The sequence below is a fragment of the Lepidochelys olivacea genome (assembly GCF_965140295.1).
Source record: "Lepidochelys olivacea isolate rLepOli2 genome assembly, chromosome: 1".
In the NCBI taxonomy this organism is placed as follows: domain Eukaryota; kingdom Metazoa; phylum Chordata; order Testudines; family Cheloniidae; genus Lepidochelys; species Lepidochelys olivacea.
In genome coordinates, this window is record NC_140411.1 from 282,577,075 (window position 1) to 282,599,064 (window position 21,990).

The window sequence follows — 21,990 nt, forward strand, 5'->3', positions numbered from 1 at the left end:
GCACTTTGAGGAATGAGAAATACCTATACTGTCAATTATTGTTGTTCCCAAGGCAATGCAATTCTTTTCAAAGCTACAAACTCTTTTAAAATTGAATGAAGCAATTTTTGCTTTCATGAGTTTACCCACTCAGCGTCCACCCTTTTCTGTTCTGTGCTTCAATCTGAAATATTCTGGACCATAATTTCTCCCACGCAAATAACTAAGGAAGTTAAACCTCACAGCCAAAACACACTGGAAACCTTTTAACACCTTTTTCTTTTAGGAGAGTTTAAATTAGGGAAAAGTGTGTTTTTTTTAAATTTGATACAAAGAAAGTTTATTCTTTTAAATGATTCGATGCACTTAGCAGGTTTGAATTATGAATTAATTGTATCCTTTGGTACAAAAGATTTTGTAAAATGCATTGCGGGTTCCGTTATTAATTTTGCACATCTGATCCTGCTTAAATTGTTATGACAATGTTTTGTTTACATATGGCAAGGAAATCTTTGAAGGCTTAATATTTTAACAATTAGATACAGATGAGATTAATGCTGTAACTTCAAACGAAAACAAACTCCAAGCATACTGATGTACCAAATATTTGTCTGTTAGGAGAAGTCACCACAGGGGAACCAAAATAAGGGCAGCAAGTCTCCAGAACCTCCTTTATGAAAAAGGATCATCTTTTCCTTTCTTGATCAAGAGAGACTCAGAAGTGACACAATTTAGATTTGAAAAGTAGAATGTGATAGAATTGCATGGAAAGAAACCTTTCAAAGAAAGAGGTGAACATATTAGTATTCTACAGAGAGTATTACACAGTGAGTGATGTTCTGTACATTGACTGGTGGCTACTCTCTGTGATGTATCCTTACCAAATCACAGCTTCATGGTCTGTCAACTTGGACAATGACTGTACCAAACTTCCTGGGCTGAATAGCCTTTTCTTATTCTGAAAATGTAAAGGCTTTCATGTTCTATAACCTGTTCAGCCTTGTTGACGTGTTAATTCTTTTCACTTTCACCTAGTTACAAATACTGCATGATAATTTCTCAGCCTGGATCCTGGGAATCATTTTTACTTCTAATATATAGTGGGCAAGTAAAATTCCACCATAATTTGCATAATTTGCTTTGCATCATAATTGCCAATCCAAAGTTCATTTTGAAAACATACATTACGGACATATTGTAATTTTCCTACCAGCCTCATGTATGGAATAGCATCTTATTGTCATGTCCCAAAAGTAGTGCATGAAGCGAATTGCAACTCAAAGTTTACATTTGTCTACACTGCACACACGGCAGGGTTTAGTGCACAAACTCATTTAGTCCCCTAGCATGGGTATAAATAACAGTCTGGACCATGGCAAATAGAATAAAGACATGCCTGAAGGGTACGGATATGTACATACTCTACATTGCTCTCTACTTGCCCAAGCCATGCCTCTCCAACTACATTGCTATTTTTAGCAGTGTAGCATCCACTGCCTCCCTACTGCTGGAGTCTTTCTCCACTGCACTGAAAAGCTCCGGCAGCAGGGAAAGGCTCTGGAAGAAGGGAGAGATTCTGGCAGCAGGGAGCTGCTGAAGCCTTTCCCCTCTGCCTCCCTTCTGCCAGAGCCTTTCATTGGCACATATAGCTACACACCACAATGTGGATGCTGCCTGCTTTGCACTGTGGTGTGTTGTTACATGACAACTCCAGTGGTGTGCTGTGTGGACGCAGCTAAAAGAGTCACAACCTGCCTTTCAGTTCTATCCCTGCTCCAACAGGGACAGCCCTATGCTCAGAGCAGTGCACATGCTCCAATGTCCTGACCCAGTGTCTTGGAGGGGCATTACTAGGGCTCCATCATTTCCTAGCCCCACCCACCCCTCATGCACCTGGAGGGGTGGCAGAGGTGCAGTACAACATAGCTAGTTGGCACAAAGGAGCCTTATGTCCATTTTTACCTCCCCCCTACATGGGTGTTGCAGGATGGGCCAAGATCTGGCCCTTAGTTTTACTCATAATTTCCCATCATTTGTGAATTCTACTTAAGCTGCCAAATACAAAATGTTCCAAGACACTGATTTCTAGCCAAAAAATCCATGAGAGAGATTTTCAGTGTTTTGAATAAGCCTACTTCCTTTGAAGAGGTTAATTTCAAGAGTCATGCAATGGTGTTCTCCTTGCCTGCCACGCATGCATATGTTTATTTAAGCTTAGTAAGCAGTCAATCAGTACATAAGCAGTTCTTAAACATATAGTACATAAGCAGTTCTTAAACATAACATTTTTAAGGCAGGAGAGCAAGACATTTTGTTTTAATAATCAAATATTTTTCTCTAGGAGGAAGCAGGTATCTCTGAGGATTATCAATACCTAAGGCAAAGTAGAGCAAAAAGTAGGTTGGTGATCCATTCTTTGGGCAGATATTATTGTATCCCATATAGTAAACCCTGAAAAGCTCCCAACACAAAGAGACACACAATTTTTACAAGGGGCTAATGAAGTAATTGTCTAAAATAGATCATTTTTGTAATCTTTCAGAGCTGTAATCTCAATTCTACTTAGTACAGGGTATGCTCTCCAGTATAGGTCTTTGTTAGTGGCACAACAGCAGAAGACAATCATCAGAGAAGGCCAGCTCCCCAAGTCATCAGTGAAACCAAGTCAGTTTACAGAATATAGTGTATTCCCTGGCTTCTGGAATCAAATGCATACCACACCAAAGAGAATCAAATTAAATCTTTATATAATTAAACCTGGAGTGTTCTTGTGAGCAGTCAAAAGCTTGCTCCCATCTCATTCTTCTAATTAAAGACAGACTGTAAATCATTCTTTTCCCCTTAGTAATTAGTTACAGTAGCGGACCAGAAAGATGCTGCTACTGAAGGTGTATTCAAGCACTGTGCATGTCTGAGAGAGTCTTCATCGTGTATACTGATATCCTCCTTAGAAATAGTAGGTTACACTCAAAACAATCCCATCTACATTCTTCCTGAAAGGAAATATTTGCACTTTGTTAAAATATAATGAAATCCAGCCTCACTGCAAATAATTTATAACTATTTAAAATAAACATTGAGTTAAGCAGAAATGAAGAATGCAAATAGAATGCATATGACACTAGTAAATATGTCCATACCACCCACTCTCTAAGGGTAGATTAAACGGAATGTACAATGGATCAGCTGCAAATGGATGTCTCTCATCTTAATGATCCTACAATAAGTTAAATGGTTTAGCCCATTTAGCATCATGTGAAAACCAATTCACTTCCACTCCTTGCAGAAGACTAAAAAGTTACTTCCATATATGGTGACAGGTTTCAGAGTGGTAGCCGTGTTAGTCTGTATCAGCAAAATAACGAGGAGTCCTTGTGGCACCTTAAGAGACTAAAAAATTTATTTGGGCATAAGCTTTCATGGACTAAAACCCACTTCATCAGATGCATGGAGTGAAAAGTACAGTAAGCAGAATATGTATTATAGCACATGAAAAGATGGGAGTTGCCTTACCAAGTGAATTACCCCTTCTTGTCAACTGTTGAGAATAGGCCACTTCCCCCTTAATTGAACTGGCCCATTAGCACTGACCCCCCCACTTGGTAACGCAACTCCCATCTTTTCATGTGCTATAATATATATTCTGCTTACTGTATTTTTCACTCCATGCATCTGATGAAGTGGCTTTTAGCCCACAAAAGCTTATGCCCAAATAAATTTGTTAGTCTCTAAGGCGCCACAAGGACTCCTTGTTGTTTTTACTTCCATATATGTCACTTTCACAAATCTGAACCAGCTAATTAACTGATATTATCTCTTTCTGTTACTATTTAACAAAAACAGAGAAAGAGAAAACTTCATTTGTTATTCATTTCCCATAAATAATCACTTACAGCTCATTCTTGTTTTGAGCTAAACATCTGCCATCTACTTTTCTTTCCTTTTCAATGTAATTTCCTTATATAAGCTTAACATCAGCAGACATTACATTGCAGGTCTGTGACAGTTTAACAAACTTATGACAGAATAACAACAGCACTGTTTATATTGTTGATATTAATAAGACATTTGAACTTAAATATTTAGTGTTTTGGTTTTTGTTTCTGTTGATTGGTATAAAAATTTAAAGCAACCAAAGAAAGAGTAGAATCCCACAAAAATTAGATCAAAGGTTGCTTTATTTTATTCATATTGACCAGTTTCTTGCTTTTGAAAACATGACCAAGGACACAGTAATAGTCAATCAAAGTAAAATGTCCTTTCTAAATTAATATAAATTTACAAATCATGCTAAAATAAAACTTACTATTGACTTATGTTTACGGTGTTATTGTAGCTGTGTTGGTCCTGGGATATGAGAGAGACAAAGTAGGTGGTACGTTTTACAGGACCAACTTCTGTTGGCGGAAGGGACAAGCTTTCAAGATTAATTTATGATCTTTTAGAATACATATTCATCCACAGTGTCTTTGTACGCTTAATGACTTAAGGTGTCAAAATAAATCAACAGCACTGATTTGACAGGATTTATCTATCAAGCATGGGCTGTATAAAAACATGTGTAGATTTTATATAGTTTAGCATAGCACTGCTGGTTTATAGAAATATTATAAAAAACCCTAAAATATGTATTGAAAAAGATACTCCTAGCTGAGTATTATTTTGATAGCATAGCAACAACATATGCTAAAATGAGTAAAGATTTACAACAGAGACTATGGAAAGGCAAGATGATTTGAAAATAATGAACACAAATGATAGAAGAGGTTAACAGTAACAGATGCTGAGAGAAATTTTGGAAGATTAAAACTGATGAAGAAAGCAATAATAGTAAAAAGAAAGTTTTATATTTAAATTATACCAGAAGATGGGTTCTTTAATTATGTTTTTCAGGGATATCAGGATAATAACAGCAAAAGTACTGAGGTTATTTCACTGTTACTGTGACCTTAGGCTATACAGTGTACTACAAAATCACAGCCATGAAAAATTATGAAAACAGGTCACATGATCTGGTAAATCATGCCAGTTTTCAAAACTAATATAATGACCTTTTTTGTTGTGTGCCATAGTGTACCAATGCCAGATGCACTCTGTGATGAAGGCAGATGCAGCAGAGGAATGTCAAGCTGTAATGCAAAGAGCAGTGGACTCGTAGTTGGTAGGGTTCCCAGTTTTGCCTGAGTAAGGCCTGTTGGATTGGGCAAAAACCAAACATTTATTCACTGATTTATTTACCTATTATTTCACAGACCTGGTGTGATTATTTTTATTAATGCTGTAGAGATCACAACCATCAAAGGCAGGAAAGAGGTTAAATGAAAAGGCAACAGTTACAGTGTTAATATGACAGAAGAGTGGTACATTAATCAGATTAGTACTAAACAAGAGGGACTCACGGAAGAAGGCACAGAATGATTACAGGACTGAAATATAGATGGCAAGCAGGAGTGTCCCGAGAGGCAGATGACTTTTATGGTATACCGAACACCTATGTGTAGACAAACAGTCCGATGAGTAAAATTCCAAATAATATCAATGATTTCAATGTAGTGACCGACATTTTGAAAATGAAGTGTGTAGGGGAAACAATCCATGTCACCTACTAAAATTTGAAGTCATCATTCATAATCCTTTCTGCTCCTAACAGAACTGTATGTTGTGAAACTGGGTTCACAGTTCAATCCCCCAAACTTCTTTTTTAAGAAAATACAATATTCTTACTCAACATTCATCTACTCAAGCAAATACTGGGAAAGACTCATAGTCAGCCAGGCAGGAAGTTAGTTAATAAACTGCAGGCAAAATCTGGATTTATTTTATTATAATTATAATTAATAATGTATTATGGTGATTATGGTTTGGCTGAGAACAAACAACAGGGCAGCCTGAGCTGAGCGTAAAATGACTGCCAAATCCTCTGCACAAGTAACAGATGGTACAAGCATTTTAAGGAAGCCCTAAACATAAGAATGCTGAAACCATGTGAAAAGGGGTTCATGTCAAGCACAGTGCAATAAAAATGCATTCGAGCTGGGTAGTGACCAAGGCACATAAGAGGTACATTCATGGAGAACCAGCCACTTAACTTCTTGGACTTGACCCCAAGCACATGGCTTAATTTATGGAGAGATTCACAGAGATAAAATGTAACTAAATGGAATGCTTGGCCTGAGGTCTGGCACATTACTGAGAAAGGATAAAGTTAAAGATAGTGTTGGAGGAAGAAAGATGGGGTGACCCACTTCTGCTGATTAGTGTGAAAGTAAGGAAAATGTCATAGCTTTTTGATAGAGTGAGCCAAATTCCATCCTGAGATAAGTAGAAACAACTTGATTGACTTATAACAAGTTTGGATTTGGCTACAGTCGGGCTTTTTATTTTCTGGCTACACAGAATGGCTTGCAAATCATTATCACTCACTTCTAAATTATTTTTTCTACTTTCCAGGGAATTAATTAATTCTGTTTTCTTACATCTAACCTGCTTTAGTTTATATTACTTCCAAAAAGGTTCAAACTTTAAGAATGCACCTCAGATGCTCTCCTAGTGAATCCCAAAAGGCAGCAATAAGAGTCCAGGGTAGAAGGGCAAGATGATAAATAAAAATATAATTCAATCACAGAAGGACCACCAGCTACACACAAATTCACACCCACTTCAAAAGATTCATCTGCTCAAGCTGGAACTTTGCTTGCACCTCAGGAAAGACAACAGCAAATGATCCATGCAAATTGGACTTTAAAGATAAAAAGTGTCCAAGTAAGAAAATCTACAATACAAGAACCATGGGACTATCTTAAATTCTGCTGTTTCCAATGTCTCTTCATCCATTTTTCTGAGCTGATATGAATCATACAGTAAAATGACCTGCTATAATGAATCTTTTGAGAGTTTTGTGTATATAGCATTATGTAAGCAACTCTTGAACTCTGACAGACATATTGGATGTTCATGTGTTTAAACTTGTTATAATGTTATGAACAACCTATAAGTTATTTAGAAAGAACTCTTTCATGCTAGGTTTCCACATGGGTTGGTGGGAAGGGGAGAACCTTCCTCCACTAGTTGGCTGTCTGAGAGTCCCAGGGAAAGAGGCAGAGGCCAGCTGTAGTTGCTTACTGAGTAATCATTAACACCATAGGGCTGCTTCTCCTCTTCTTACACCACTGTACCCAGACTGACTTCAGTGCAGTAAGTCCTCTTTTAGCCATGTATGTGAGAGGAAAATCAGATCCAGTGCATGCATCTGTCATAACTAGCATTTTCCCCAAGAGAAACCATTAGCCCACCTGGCTGGAGAGCACTGCCAACTGAAGAATACAAAAAGTCATAAAGGATACAAAGGAATTAAAGGTTTCAGGGAAAACCCAAGTACAATTTCCATCAGGAACATGGAGGCACTTTCAGCAAAAGTTGTTGGCTGTAGTAATGGAGAGCATATAGAAAAAAGCCCTTCCTGGATGCATGCTAATGTAAAATATCTATCGGCAGTAATGTCAAGATATTTTCTCTCTGCACACAGCTGCCAATGAAGTGCTTTCCAACTAGGTGGGCAGGGGCAAAAAGATCATGCAGTAACGTCATGAAAGAGGCATTATGGCAAGGCAACTGGTACTTTACTCTCTCTTAAGGAGCACATATATGTCCTTCATAACCTCAAAAGGCAGATATATAGGACTATAGACCTCCCACCTAAGTTCCCTGTAGAAGCTATTCAGTGCCACACAGGTGCTCGAGGAACCCGCCGGGGGACCTGCTGCAGCTGTGGGAGGGGCGCCTATCCTCCAGCCCCAGAGCTGCTGTGGCACAAAGAGGCGCCTCTCCCCCCCAGCCCAGGTGCTGCTGCGGTGAAAGAGAGCTGAGGGGAGTTCTCTCTCCCTGCCGTAGCCCCTGGGCACGCTCCTGTACCCCAAACCCCTCATCCTTGGCCCCACCTTAGAGCCCACACCCCCAGCTGGAGCCCTCACATCCCTGCACCCCAACCCTCTGCCCCAGCCCTGAGCCTCCTCCCACACTCTGAACCCCTCAGCTCCACCCCCACCACATGAATTTTGTTATGGGCATAGATATGAAGGTGATGTGTCACACATCACCGCCATATTGGTGCACATAACAAAATTCATTCCACACCTCGGTGGGAAAAATGAGAGTGAGCACTGCCTCCCACATGAAAGTATAGCATGTAAGTGGTAAGTCAAACCTTAATATAAAGTCTTTTTCTCCCTCAGGGTATGAAAGTAATATCCACAACACTATTTAAGGATAAAAATCAAACTGTAAGTACGCTCACTATGATAAAGTATGGAAATCCATCCCACCAGTCACAGCAAGGGTCACACTGCAAAAACTTGCATTGTTTTTTCCACCTAGGCTTAGTCCACCTAGTGCACATTGTTGAAATGCACAATAATTTATTTTCATTTCGTTAGAATGATCAAACACAGCTCTCTTGTGCATCAGCTTCCATTTTGGCAAACATGAGTTCTGTGGTCACAAGAACTCATAAAAACAAACAACCGTTTTTGGCACTTGAACATCATATTCTCATTCTTCATGGTGGCATAGGATATACTTACAATACATATAAAAAACTAATATGAAGGGCCATTATTAAAGTTGCAAAGTTAGGAAATGCCAAAATTAAGGTTGCTCGGGCAACCTTAATTCAGCCCCCATGTGTATATGCATTATCATATAACCTTTAATTACATGACCACTGACTATTTTTTCCACAGAACCCCTGCCTTATTTAGTGTTCAGGTGGAACTTAGTGATCAGCAATTCAATATTTTATTTTCTTCTTATTGTTTAATGTCTGGCTCTGTGCCTTATTTACTGGGCACTATTCGAATGCTGCTCTGAAGACAGAATTATTAATTTCCCCAGGGGCTTTTCTATGGTGCTAATCATTATAGTATCTGAATGTTTCACAAACAAGTTAATTTATGTTCACATCTGTGAGGCGAAAGGGTGGTATTATCCCCATTTTACAGATGGCAAACTGAGGCACAGAGAGAGTAAGGTAAAAAGTTTCCACTAATTTTGTATTCCCAATTTAAGATGGCCAGGACCTCATTTTTTCAGGTTATTTAGCATTATACAGCTCTTTATATGTCCAGAATACATCTCCCATTGACTTCAGTTGTGAGTGCGGAGTACTTTTGCAAATCAGACCACAGAGTATCAAATCGGCACCCAGAAAATGAAGAACACACAAGGAGTAGTGACCTGTGAAAAGTGTGGTTTAAGGGACTTGCTCACAGCTACTCTGCTTGAGTGCGGGGATAGAATTCAGTTCTCTAGGGCAGCATTCAAGTGCCTTGACCATGAGACATTCCTTTGTCTCCCTGAAAACCCCTGCCTCATTCACTAGACACCTTCCAACCTCTTGAACAAATGAAGCAAGAGTCTGACAGACACTGTCTCCTTTACTACACACCCCAATTCATCCGTAGAGCAGACTGATCCTGTGCACTGAATGAGGCTAAGGCTTTTCAAAAAAAAGGTCACCATAATTTTTTTAACATGGGGAAAAAATTGTGTTCAGTCCAAATGGTTAAAATTTGGCAAACAGGTAATTATAAGAAACTGAAAATGGTCTTATAATGGCAAATGTCTAGCAACCTTAATAACTGGAGCTGCAGCCAGTCCCCCTGAATAATATAGACAAGCAAAATATTTATGTACATAAATAGTATATAGAAGACATCCACACATATATTATGAAACACAATTTCTAGAGGTGTTCACAAACCAAAATCCCTGACTGGAGTCGAGAGCTTGGAAAGCAAGGAAAATCTGGACCCTCACTCTACAGTGGATTTGAGCTAAAAACCTGGGTCAGATTACTTCTGAAATTTTGGGTGGTTTGAAATTGGTATCTGAATGTTGCAGCGTGGGCCCATCTCTAACAATTTTGAATACCTAATGCTAAACTCATCCTGTCTCTCCCATCTTCTAAACTCTCCATCCTTTTTCTTACACATGAAATTTAAGCTGCTTCTCCTCACAGTCAAGGCTCCACACAAGTCCATCCTGACTACATCTCATCTCTCATTTCCTCCTCCTCCCTCTCTATTGCCTAAGACAACTCCAATCAAATTATATATATTCCTCTCCTACTCTTTCCTTTGCATTTCCTTCAATGCTTGGAATTCCCTTCCTTCCCTAAATGAACCTCTCTTCTTAGATTCCTCTTTAAAACAAACTTCTTTGGCAAAGTCTATCCATGGTAATTCATTTACAAAAGAAAAGCACTGAAAGAAAAGTAACCGCACCTCCAGATTAAAACCATCTTTTTGTACATTATATGTATTCGTTGACTAATCCAGACTGTACGAGCCTTGCATCATGAACATGTTTTCCTCAGACAATTTAGGAAATTATAAATAATCAGAAATCCCAAGGACGGATTGACCTCATAGAGTTGGAGGTCATGGGAGCTGCTTCAGCTAATTTGCTGGGTTTGCAAAACCAGTACAATTTTGTGAATCTTTCCCGCCCCCTGATAAAACCCTCTCTTTGTTTCCCCTAAAGTGAAACTTGATTTTTAAAAATTGGACAAAAACCACACCCTGAATTCTCAACACTGCCAAGCTCTGCAGCTGGATTTTGTCTCTGGAATGGTCTGGACTAAAATCCAAGCTCTGAACAACTCTGAGCTCTGCAAAAGATGGGTTATGAATTTAGACCCAGACTTGGTGGCTTGAGTCCATCTCTGAAAAACATATTTTTTGGCTAAAGGAAAAGGGATATAAGATCCTCTTCTCAACGAGGCTTGCACAAGTGAATCTCTGGTATACATGCTGGGATGGACTGTGCCTGGATTTTGCACAGGTGCACAATGAGAGGATGATGCAAGGAGTCTTCTCCCTTTTTGCATGCCTGTACAGAAGCTAGTTATAACTTCAGTCCCTGCATCCACAGAGGCTGCTTTCTTCTAGCATCCCTGGGGGTACAAGGTAGATGGAGAGCTGAGCAGAGTTGACACTAGAGCTCTCCATGGAGCATTTGGCACTATGCTGCTCCAAAAGCAGGGTGGTGGCCATCTTGCACAAATGAGTCCTGTATATATTGCTTCCTGCCCCCAGCTCTGCTCCTTCCCTTCTCCTCCTTTTCCCTGTGTTAGCTTTTCACTTTGCCAGCTCTGTGCGCCATTTTCACTCTATTTGTTTTTCCCATGTATCCCTGTTTACAAGACTTATCATAAAAAATCATCATGTCCTATTTCGGAGAGTTTAACCCCCAAACTGCACCCCCATTCTGTACTTCTTGACGTTCTTCCCCCATCCTCACAAAATGGATTCTTCCCCCATGTTCTCTTCCTTTTGACAGACTCTTGTTCCCAGGTAGACTTTTTTCCCCGCTTACTGTGGCATTAGGTCCTCTCAATCCTGAGGGCTAAGATCCCAATGAGCCATGAACCCTGCCGTCATCCACTGCTACTCAGGAATAGCTTTGAAATGCTGGCAGGTCTGAATGATGATCAGACCTTGTCTGTAAGCTCCGATAGTTTTTATAGAAAAAAAAGGTGTTACCTGTCAGCATCCACTGTCACATCATGCACCCCTCTTTGGATTACGTCTCGGGAGGCAGCTAGGTCTGGTATTCGGTTCAGACTTCTTGTATACAGGTTGAGTCCGCCGTCTGTCATGTACCTGAAAATAAATGTCTGGAGAATCAGTAGGAAATGGAAACATCTGGCAATTATGTTTTGTTCTACAGCTAATGGGCTGTTGAATTCAGAGCTCAAAGTAAAGATTTTCCCACCTTATAATACTTTTGTATTAATACTATCAGGGTATCGCCTTTCATCACACTGTCTCCCTCACAAAGAGATTAGCCTCTGCTGCCACTCTTGTTATTTCTCTAGGATTTTTTGCCTTGTTTGTGTTTAGCACAGGAAAAAGAGTTGTGCTAAATCTTACAATATTCCAGGTCCCTTCATGAATCTGTCTTGCATTTTACGATGCTGGCTGAAGGCAATAGCACCAGAATTAAGAAAAAGCATAGCCCTGATAAAAGCAAGCATTTCCATCTGAAAGGGTGAACAGAAGACAGAGCTTACGAATCTGACTTTACAGTCCTTACTCTGGTGCAATCAGATAGTCAGCTATGCCAATAGTCTTAATTGTGCTCATGAAAAATGGAGGCTGGCTTTTAAAAATTTGACCATTTATGCTGTCATCTTTCCATGTGGTGGCTTCATACTGCTTTCTTCATGTTGTACTGAATGAAATTTATAAGGCTAAAAATTACAGCAACCAGTGTGGTGCTGCTTAATGTAAATCACTAAAGACTAATTAAAGGTGATTGAACTGTAAGCCGCAGCAAGAATTTCTGAGATTCCTACCTAAAACTCAGTCATATCTTTAGGGGCTCTATGGTCTTTAATTAAGCACCACCACAAATCTGTGTAACCCTCAAGATCTATGCATTACTCTCCCAAGAGACCCTATTATCATATTGCCTTGTCTCCCAGGCTCCCCCTTTCCTCATCCCATTCCTGGGTTGTTGTGTCATCCTGTTGTTCTTGTCTTAAGTGTAAGATCTTTGGAGAAGACGCTACTTTTGTATAGCACCATGCAGCTGTATGATACTCTACAAGTAATAATATCAGGCCAGTTGTATATTGGTTCAGTCCCTTTTGAGTCCCTCTGAGAGCTGTTCTTATTTAAGCCAATTGCCACTGGGTTCATGGGGCTAATACAGCAGCCTGGGATTATCAGAGCACATGGCCACTTTGCCAGCAGCCAGGAAGAGGCGGCATAGAAATGGCTATGCCAATTGTATGCCACTGAAGGATCCGCCTATGCTAAAAAGATCCTGCCATGGCTAGCTAAGCTGACTTTTGAGCAGCTTGGCACAGATATTGCAGCGCCAAGCTGCTGCAGTGCAGCCAAGGATTGTGGCTTTAGTTTGTGAGCCCCTATGTATGTTTTGGCAAGCGATACCTAAATTCTGCAGCGATTTTGAGTATACTAAAATGCGCCGGGGGCGGGAAGGAAGGTTGTTGTTTGATTTTTTTTTAATTAAACATGAAAACATCCACAACATATGTCCCTTTGTTAAGAAGTCGCTCCCAATCTGAAAAGTACTGTAAATGTGCAACCCCTTGGTTTCAGGCAGTCTGTTGGAAGACTCCAGAAGATAGCACTGTGCTGGATTATGTTTGATTCACACATGGAAGGTTTCCCTCACAACCATAGACGCTAGGTTTTTTTTTTAATGAAAGCTTAAGGATTCTGGAGCAAATTTATGGAGCAGGTGATGAATCATGTAGTAAATACTGTAGTTGTGGAATTGCACATTAAATACAACTGTGGCTAGAACACAACCAGGTCTGTAAGGTGTCCCCCTCATATAAATAAGGGCCACGGTAGAGAGGCTTAACTTGTGAAGCAGGCCTTCCTCGCACTAATTCCTAATTACTGATGGATTCTTATCCCCAAGTGTTTACAGTAATTAAAGTGAGAATGGGAGAGGGAAAAGAGATAAGTCTGTACATACCTCAATGGATCTTGACTTTTCAGAGCATATGAATGTGTATTTTAATATCTACTGTACCTACAGTATGTTAGCTGACCACGTTACTATTCACAGTATATTGAGTCATCCTTACTACCAACGTAAAGAAAAATCACACAACACAATGACTTCATCATTCTCTAATGTGATAAGCTAATTAATACATTTCACATCAAGCATTGCAAAAGCTCCTCCTCTCTTTTTTAACAAAGCACAAGTATAACATACTTTTCTTTATGGAAAAGGGAACTTCAAATATCACTGTGCAGCATTTCACACACTCCTTTCTACTTTGATACAGCAGGCACCACTAAATCATTCTGAGCTGTCTTCTTCCTCTTCTTTTTAGCTCATTATTTAAAACCAGGCAGAGGCATGGAACCTCACATAAGACGGCCAGCAATGCCATAATGTGGATAAGTTGTTGGAACATTACATCCTGTTTCACCATCATCCATTCTTTAACACTTCTACAGAGATCAGTTACATCAGCTCCCCATCATGCTTTGTCTTCCACAGGCTGGTGTGTAGAATTGCTGTGGTTGTTATTGAAAACAGTTCCCCATACCACAGAAAGGCAGGCAGGCAATACACTAAGCTAGACATTTTCACATCCACAGTCACTTAGAGAATGGGTTGTGACACTAACCTGCCCCATCAAAGTGCCTCAACTGTGACCTGCAGAGGCCATCTCTAGGGTTCGAGTAACTCAGTCTCATGTCCATTCCACCTTTGATATATCTGATAAGATTGTCAGCAAGAGTCCCAATTTGAGCTAAGTGTGATGTGATGTGGTCAAATGTCCCCTAAGAATTAGATTCAGACCAACAACTAATTTCACTTAAGCCACTGAATAGCCTTCAGATGTTAACAATCTTTAAATCACTTGTGATTAATGGGCTGGATTTGATCTACTAGGTATAAACTGGTGAATTATGTCCCATAATTTCCTGTGTCCGATGTTTCCAGTTGTCTGAGCAGACAGAATTACTGTGAAGCTCTGATGTCCACTAAAAGCACCCTGGAATATTATAATGTGCCCTGTACATAAGACACCCTTTAAATTGCGCTTTGCCTGCTATACACTATCTGGTACATTAGGAAGCAACAAAGAGTAATTCAAATATTGATAAAACTGAAAATGAGGCCTTTTGTCTTAAATTATATATTGGAATTTCTAGCCCTCAAAGCAAATTCTTAGAGTTTAAATTACTTAATACAAATATGCTTAAGTGGCAAATGAGTATAAGGCTCCTGTCTGAAGTCCCAAAGACAAGAGTCTCAGAGATACCCACAAATCAACCTGGAATATCATCGCTAGCACATTTGTATTTAAAATAAAAAACATTAAAAAGGTCTTTTTAAGTGGAGCCTGGACATGCAATCTCTATATGCAAAAATTACAGTAGTCTACTCTCACCATCCGCTTGAAATCAGTCCCTGAAAATCAACTGAACAAACACAAATAGGATGCAGAAATGAAAATAATTGTCATCCATTGCTCCTGGGTTAACCAGAAGAAAACAGTGACTGACATATTCCTATCTCCAAGGATATTCCTACAGGTCAGAAATGATATGCACAGTTGAAGAACTGAGGTAAAGGCCAGTTACACAAGACTATAACAGACAGCATCTGACATGCAAACAGCAAAAGTCAGCCCTGTCAGCAACTGCCTTTCATCAGCCCCATCTGAAAATACAATGTGTCATCCAAAAAAATGTAAGAAAAATACTGAAAAAGCCCCTAAGGAACAATAGAACAAAACAGGTTTTACGGAACAGTTGTGGAAACCTCAATAAATACTTTATCTTAATGCCTCTAAAAACTTGCTCCTGCTCACCCTGAAGCTAATACCAGAACTCTCATTGACTTCAATAGGGGACAAACAATAGTTAGAACAGCACTATCATTTTGTTTAAGTATTATGTAGTGTCCACAATTCTACATTTACCAGGTTAGATTTCTTTATACAAAATCCAGTTCAATTTGCCCTGTCCTGCATTAGGGTTTTGGCTGGGTAAAATGCCACTTACCCACTATTGATGTCATCTGTTCTGAGGCTTTTCCCAAGAATGTCCCCATCACTCATGTAACCGCCAACGTCAACTTCAGAGGACACGTCCAGATCACTGCTTCCTTTTTCATTCATGTCAATCTGTGACATATTCCCGAGGCGAGAAACAGCTGCTCGGCGAAGAGGTGTGGTATACATGAATCGTGAGGGGTCAGTATGTATGAAGCGACCAGCACTACTGCGAGGGTAACCACTACCTAAGGATGGGGCATCTCCTGCCTGGAGGCGAGGACTGGCCTGGCCAAGCCTCCAAGTCACAGGCGTGGATCGGCTTGTCAAGCTTGGTATACTTCTCCCATTCACTTCGGTTGTCACAGTGCTGTCAAAAGTTGTCTCCAATGTGCTGCCAAACAAAACATAGAAGTCAATTAATTGTGCTCTCTCTCTCTCTTTCTGAGAAATAAAGATGAGCAAAAGTGGCACGGATAGGTGGAGCGTAGAAATGTAAACCAGGTATATAATAACCCAACACTTTTTTCTCTACAAGATTTTTTTTTATTTGTACACATCAGAGATTTAAAACTGTAGACAAGCTTCCAAATGAGTCCTGAGATATTATTTACAGAAGGGTAAACATAACACTTACATCAAATTATTATGACAAGAACCCCAGACACACAAATATTATCTGTGTGAATCTGAATATTATCTTCACAAACTGCACTGTTAATTTTCCCTTGCAAACCTCTAATGGTAAGCCTGGAGGTCTTGACTGCAAGTATTGTTCCACACTCCAAAATGTAAGGAGTCCATGCACAAATAGTACCTGTGGCTTATCTGGGTCCCTCTAAGGCTGGACATAGTTTCTTCCAAATTCTGTCGCAGATCTGCTATATTCTTTACTGTTCGCATTCTTCTTGTTTCTGGGTCTTCCCCTGAAAGAAAACAAAAACAATAATATAAATTCTGTGTGGGTGTGCAGTCACGTGCACATATCGTATGCGTGTGTGTGTCTACAAATATAGATATAAACTAACATATGCATGTGTGCGGACAACTATATACATGATATAATTTATATATGTATACACATACATATCATACGTATCATTTAAAATTTGAATATACACAAGCTCCCAGAGTGTATTTGTAGATGTGTCCATCCATCCACCCACATACAACATGCACACACCCATCCTGCCAATAATATTGCGCGCACACACACAGCAAGCATAAGTTTTGTGGTGATTAAAAGCTCATTTTAAAAATAGCAAGTTAGTGGAGGGGTCTCGATAAGGCTGAAAAATTATGAATGATACTCAGACTTACAGTGTTTTCGTTTTGTCCCTGTGGGGATTGTGGAGACTAAGGCCCCAATTTAGGAAAACTTTTAAGCACATACTTAAAACCTATCACTATTCAGGAAAGCACTTAAGTTAAGCCTGTACTTCAGCACCCTTCCTCAGTAGGGATTTCCCTTTCCTGAGCTGGAGCCTTATTTCCCATAACCCTCACAGTGGACATAAAACACTAAGTCCCAATAAAATTCATACATTTATAGATTTTAAGTCCAGAACGGACCATAATGATCATCTAATCTGACCTCCTGCATGACACCCAGAAGTTCCTGCATCAAACCCACAATTTTTTGCTATACAAAAAATAAATAAACCCACAAAGATAAAATGCACAGTGAAATACTGTGTTACCCAGGAAGAATGTAAAAGCCTAACAAACAATATCAAATATAAAACATAATAACAACAAAAATTACCAAATATTTAATATACATTAAAATCAGAAATTAATATATTTTTAAAATGGTATAGTTTATCTAGCAGTTTTTGTTTATTTTAACATAATCATTTAACTACCCTGTATTTGCATTTCTTTTCTTTTGAAGAGTATAGTATTAAATAACATACAGTATCACAGATTTTATCACACCCAGAATGTTGCCTATGACAGTGTCCCATTTGTGATGCTTTGTGGTGGGTGGGGGTGGACATAATTCTAGCAATTTGTACAATTCTGAACAAATGGGGAAAACTATTCCTCCCTGACTCCAGGACTGATCATTTTATGCCCTTATACATCACCTGATTAACCCCAGTTTAGTCAGCATGCTACAAATGTTATCATCAGTTATGAAATTGTAAAATCCTTTAAAAATAGGTTAAGTATTATTTAACTCAAGTTCAGCATTTCCCTGGTAATTCCATCTCAGGATTCTGGTGATATTAAGCAACTGCTTTGGCTTCGATCTCATATTTGCTGATGTCAGGAGAACACCTTGTGAATCTGAATTCAACATGACACAAAAGAGAAGGTCAGAAACACAAGGGGAGAGAAAGGACAGGGTGATAACAACATAATCTTATGTTTACTCAGTAAGGCACGTACACTTCTTCGTACTGCTGGCTTTTTTTGTGTTGTTGCTACCTTTTGTTCCCCTCATGTCCTGTAGGTAAATTTATAGGTGAGATCTAAACATAGAATGCATAGAAATATCAGTGATGGGAGGAAAGGGTTTTCTCACTGGTAGAGCAGAAGAGTCAGAGAGAAAGGCAAGAGAAAACTAAGTCTATTATTAGAGATCACCAGAAAAAATTTGGAGGAACAATTTTTCACAGGAAAAGAGAGTTTCATCAAAATTAAAATATTTTGTGGGTTGGTGTGAAATTTGCCAATATTTTTGCTAGACAATTTAGAAACAATCCTTTTGACATTCTTGTTTCACTGTGACATTATTTTCACTTTTATATTATATTAAAATATTAATGTTGATACTATATTATGCTATATTTAATATTATATTACACTGTTTCAATTTTATTGAAATGAAACAATTTACGTTAACCAAAATGAAACATTTTGATGCTTCCAAAGAGAAAACTTTCTGAATTTCTGTCCCATGAGGAATTTCCAAAAATTGACTTTTCATTGTAATTTGGAAGGATTTTTTTTGATGTTTTAATGTTTAAATGTTGGAATTTTCAGTGGAACAGAAATTCTGTTTTCCATCCAGATGTAACTATAATGTAGACAGGGGCTATGAGATCTTAAAGTAGGTGTTTCAAAGCAAGACACACCAGGCAATGAGCAGTCAGCAAAGAGACTCAAAGAGGTGCACAACCAGACTGAAACAATGAAAGAGAAAGATTATTTTGTCAGCAGAAATCTAGATAGGAAGAAGGGGGTTTAATTAATTGAATAATCAATGTGGAGGTGATGAAGGAATGAATAAACTGTAGTGAGGACAGCCTAAGGCTGGAATTGACACTAACTGCTAGCGAACCACAGAGGAAAAAATATGGTTTGGCCACAAATGCTATTTAACTTCTAACAACAGCTGAGGATCCAATAAGACGTCTTAGTTAAAAAAATTTTTTTTTTTAAAAAAGGCCCACATACCTCCCATTCATCCAAAGAATGTAGAATTTACTATGCTATTTTCCTCTGCCTGCATCCTTCAACCCACCAGAATCACCTTTGTTTCACTGGACTGTGGATATACATGCATACAGCAGTCATAATTAAGAAGTCAATATCCACTAACAGTTACCACACCGTGGTATCTATGATACCACAGTTTCCTATGTATTAAGGAATGAAAATAATGTGTCTTAGAATGGGAAGTAAGTGTGGAAGCTGTAAGGTATCCTATGGCAAAAGCTAAATATATATATTTTAAACATATATATAAAGCTAAACATATATATATGGCTTATATGTGTGTTATTAACCGATAGTTATTGCACATTAGTTAAGGTTGCAATCAGGTTCCATAATAATTTTAACTCCACCCCTAAACTGTTTTGATCTGAAAATAGCCCAATTTACTGGAAAGGTGAAGGAAATTTGGGCTACAGGTCACTAATTTTTTTCTCCAGTTTGAAATTTTGGCTAAAGGTACATTCCTTTGGGTTCATGTTCTAACTCAGTTCTGCATCCTGGTACCTGCCTACCTACCTACCATCCATCCATCCAACAAACGCTTCAGACATTTTTGAAACTGTTACAACTGAAACCAATGTATTTCCCAGATAAAACAACTCCTTTCCTCCTTGGTAAGTGAATGCAGTATAGTACCAGTCAGAGAACTCTGTGGGCTTGTCGACAGGCAAAAATTGTTCTGTCTTAATTATACCAGTATAGTATAGTTAAAGTGGTACAATACTTCAAGTGTGGACACAGTTACACAAGTATAAACATTTCTTATAGCTTATTCATGTACATGAAGAGGAATAAAGTATACTGGTATGGGTACCTTTATACCAGTATAACAGCATCCACACTAGGGGTTATTCCAGTATAACTATTTCTGTAAAAATCACACCCATCTGAAATAGTTAGAGCAGTGGAAAAAATGTGTGTAAACCCAGCCTTATGTCTGATGCCAATAGCCCCAACTAAATAAAGCACTTTAGCATGTGCTTAACTTTAAGCATATGCGTAGTCCCAGTGAAATCAATGGGACTATTCATGTGTTTGAAGGTAGGCATCCATTTAAGTACCTTTCTGAAATCAGGCTTATATGTGTATTGTGGATTTGCTTAAATGTGGTACAGTATGTTTTTGGAAGGTTGGGTCTATGACTTGCACTGTGAAGGTGAAAAAAAAAAAAAAAAAGGCAGTCTAGTCCCGCTGTTCTCAAACCCCATCTAGTCCAGCGGTTCTCAAACTTCATTGCACTGCAACCCCCTTCTAACAACAAAAATGAATACACAACCCCAGGAGGGGGGACTGAAGCCTGAGCCTGCCCAAGCCCGGCCACCCCGGGTGTGGTGGGGAGGGGAAGCAAAGCTGAAACCCAAGGGCTTCAGCCCAGGGTGGGGGGGTTGTAACCTGAGCCCAGTTGCCCCAGGCGGTGAGGCTTGGGCATTGGCTTCAGCCCTGGGCCCCAGCAAGTCTAACGCCAGCCTTGGCAACCCCATTAAAATGGGGTTGCGACACACTTTGGGGTCCCAACCCACAGTTTGAGAACAGTTGATCTAGTCTGTACATGGTGGGTGGAGGCAGTACATTGGGATTTCTATATCATGTGTAGCAATGGATGGGGAAATGGTGCGGGGAGGTATTGTTTGTGAAAATAAGACATAATATGCACGTTATTTTGAACATAATGCAAATTGGGATGGGGAAGGTCAAATCTCAGTTCTGTAACTGGACGGTAAGAAGGAAGATATGGTGTGAGGGAAGACTGGGACTGTGGATCTTGTTCATCTGTAAAGGTTTGTAGCCCATGTTGGAAATGTATATAATATATAATGGGATGGTGTAGGAGGATTTCCTTGTCTGTACACTGAGGTTTAGAGGTGTGAGGGGGCAGAGGTAAGGCCGTTCTTAGACTGTGCAATATCCATACTTAACATGTGTATATTTATCTGAGGGACGGAGGATATCTGCATATTTATCCGCCTTAACTATTCATTTCCATATTCTAAAATCTTTGGATTTTAGAATTGACATGTTTTTATTTGGGTGTGTTTTTTTGTGTGTAGTTATTTTAACATTATTGCTAATATTTTCAATATTTAATATTCACTGTTACTTTATCCTCTCCCTTTCCCTTGTTTGTTTCTACCTGTTGTCCCTTGTCATATATTTAGAATATAAGATACGTTGGGTAGGGCCTGTCTTTTTTTATTGTGTGTGTACAAAGCATATGATAATGGAGTCTTGATCCTTGAATGGGGCCACCATTTGTTTCCCTCAAAACATAGTATTTCTCTCCCAAAATTAACTCTCCAAAGCTCAAGAGGGCAATATTCTATCTTGGAAATATGACATGTTTAAAGTCTATTCTCCTGTAATCTCTCAAAGAAAAGGCCATTAGAAACTGAATAATCCCCCATTTCCAATGGCACAAAACTCTTTGTTTCTAGCACAAACAGATGAGAAGATATCGGACTGAAATTGTAACATTATTATGTAAAGAAAAGTGATTTAGTATTACTTCTAGAGGTTTCTAAACTGTATTAGTTTTAATTTCTCTCCTTCTTTTAGGCCTTTACTGGTGGGCTTTTGTTACTAAAGTGAAATAGCTTTACAGGTAGGAAAAAAGAAAAATAGAATCAGTAAAAATAATTAAAAGGGTTCTAAATTTTTTTCCCTTCTGGCATGTCATGTGCAGATTACATGAGGGTATAGTATGAAGATTTTATTTGCACTCATCTGGAATGACCTGCTTCACTCATTCAAGGCTTCAACACTCATGATTAATGCAGACATCAAAAACTCTTGCATAGAGCAGCTTTATAGCACACTAAACCATGGATTCTCTCTGCAAATATCTACATCTCTCTCTCTCTCTCTCTCTCTCCCCTGTTTGGGATACAAACACAGACAATCAAAATGATCATTTTTAAAGAAGTCATTGTTCAAGTATGTTAGACTCCCGGTAGTGATGTTTGCCGTTAATTGCTTTATCAATAATCCTGATAATGATAATTCCAAAACTT

At 38.9% G+C, this 21,990-nt stretch overlaps 1 protein-coding gene across 3 annotated transcripts in view; it reads right to left on the reverse strand.

The window, feature by feature from the left end:
• NAV3 (neuron navigator 3) overlaps positions 1–21,990 on the reverse strand; it is a 366,054-nt gene that overhangs the window by 134,700 nt on the left and 209,364 nt on the right. For all 3 annotated transcript variants that reach the window (XM_084632115.1, XM_084632114.1, XM_084632113.1), the window contains exons 10-12: positions 16,353–16,461; positions 15,546–15,929; positions 11,520–11,639 (exon numbers count right to left, since the gene is read on the reverse strand). In XM_084632115.1, coding sequence (XP_084488241.1) covers positions 11,520–11,639; positions 15,546–15,929; positions 16,353–16,461 — 613 coding nt within the window. The remainder of the gene's footprint in view (positions 1–11,519; positions 11,640–15,545; positions 15,930–16,352; positions 16,462–21,990) is intronic.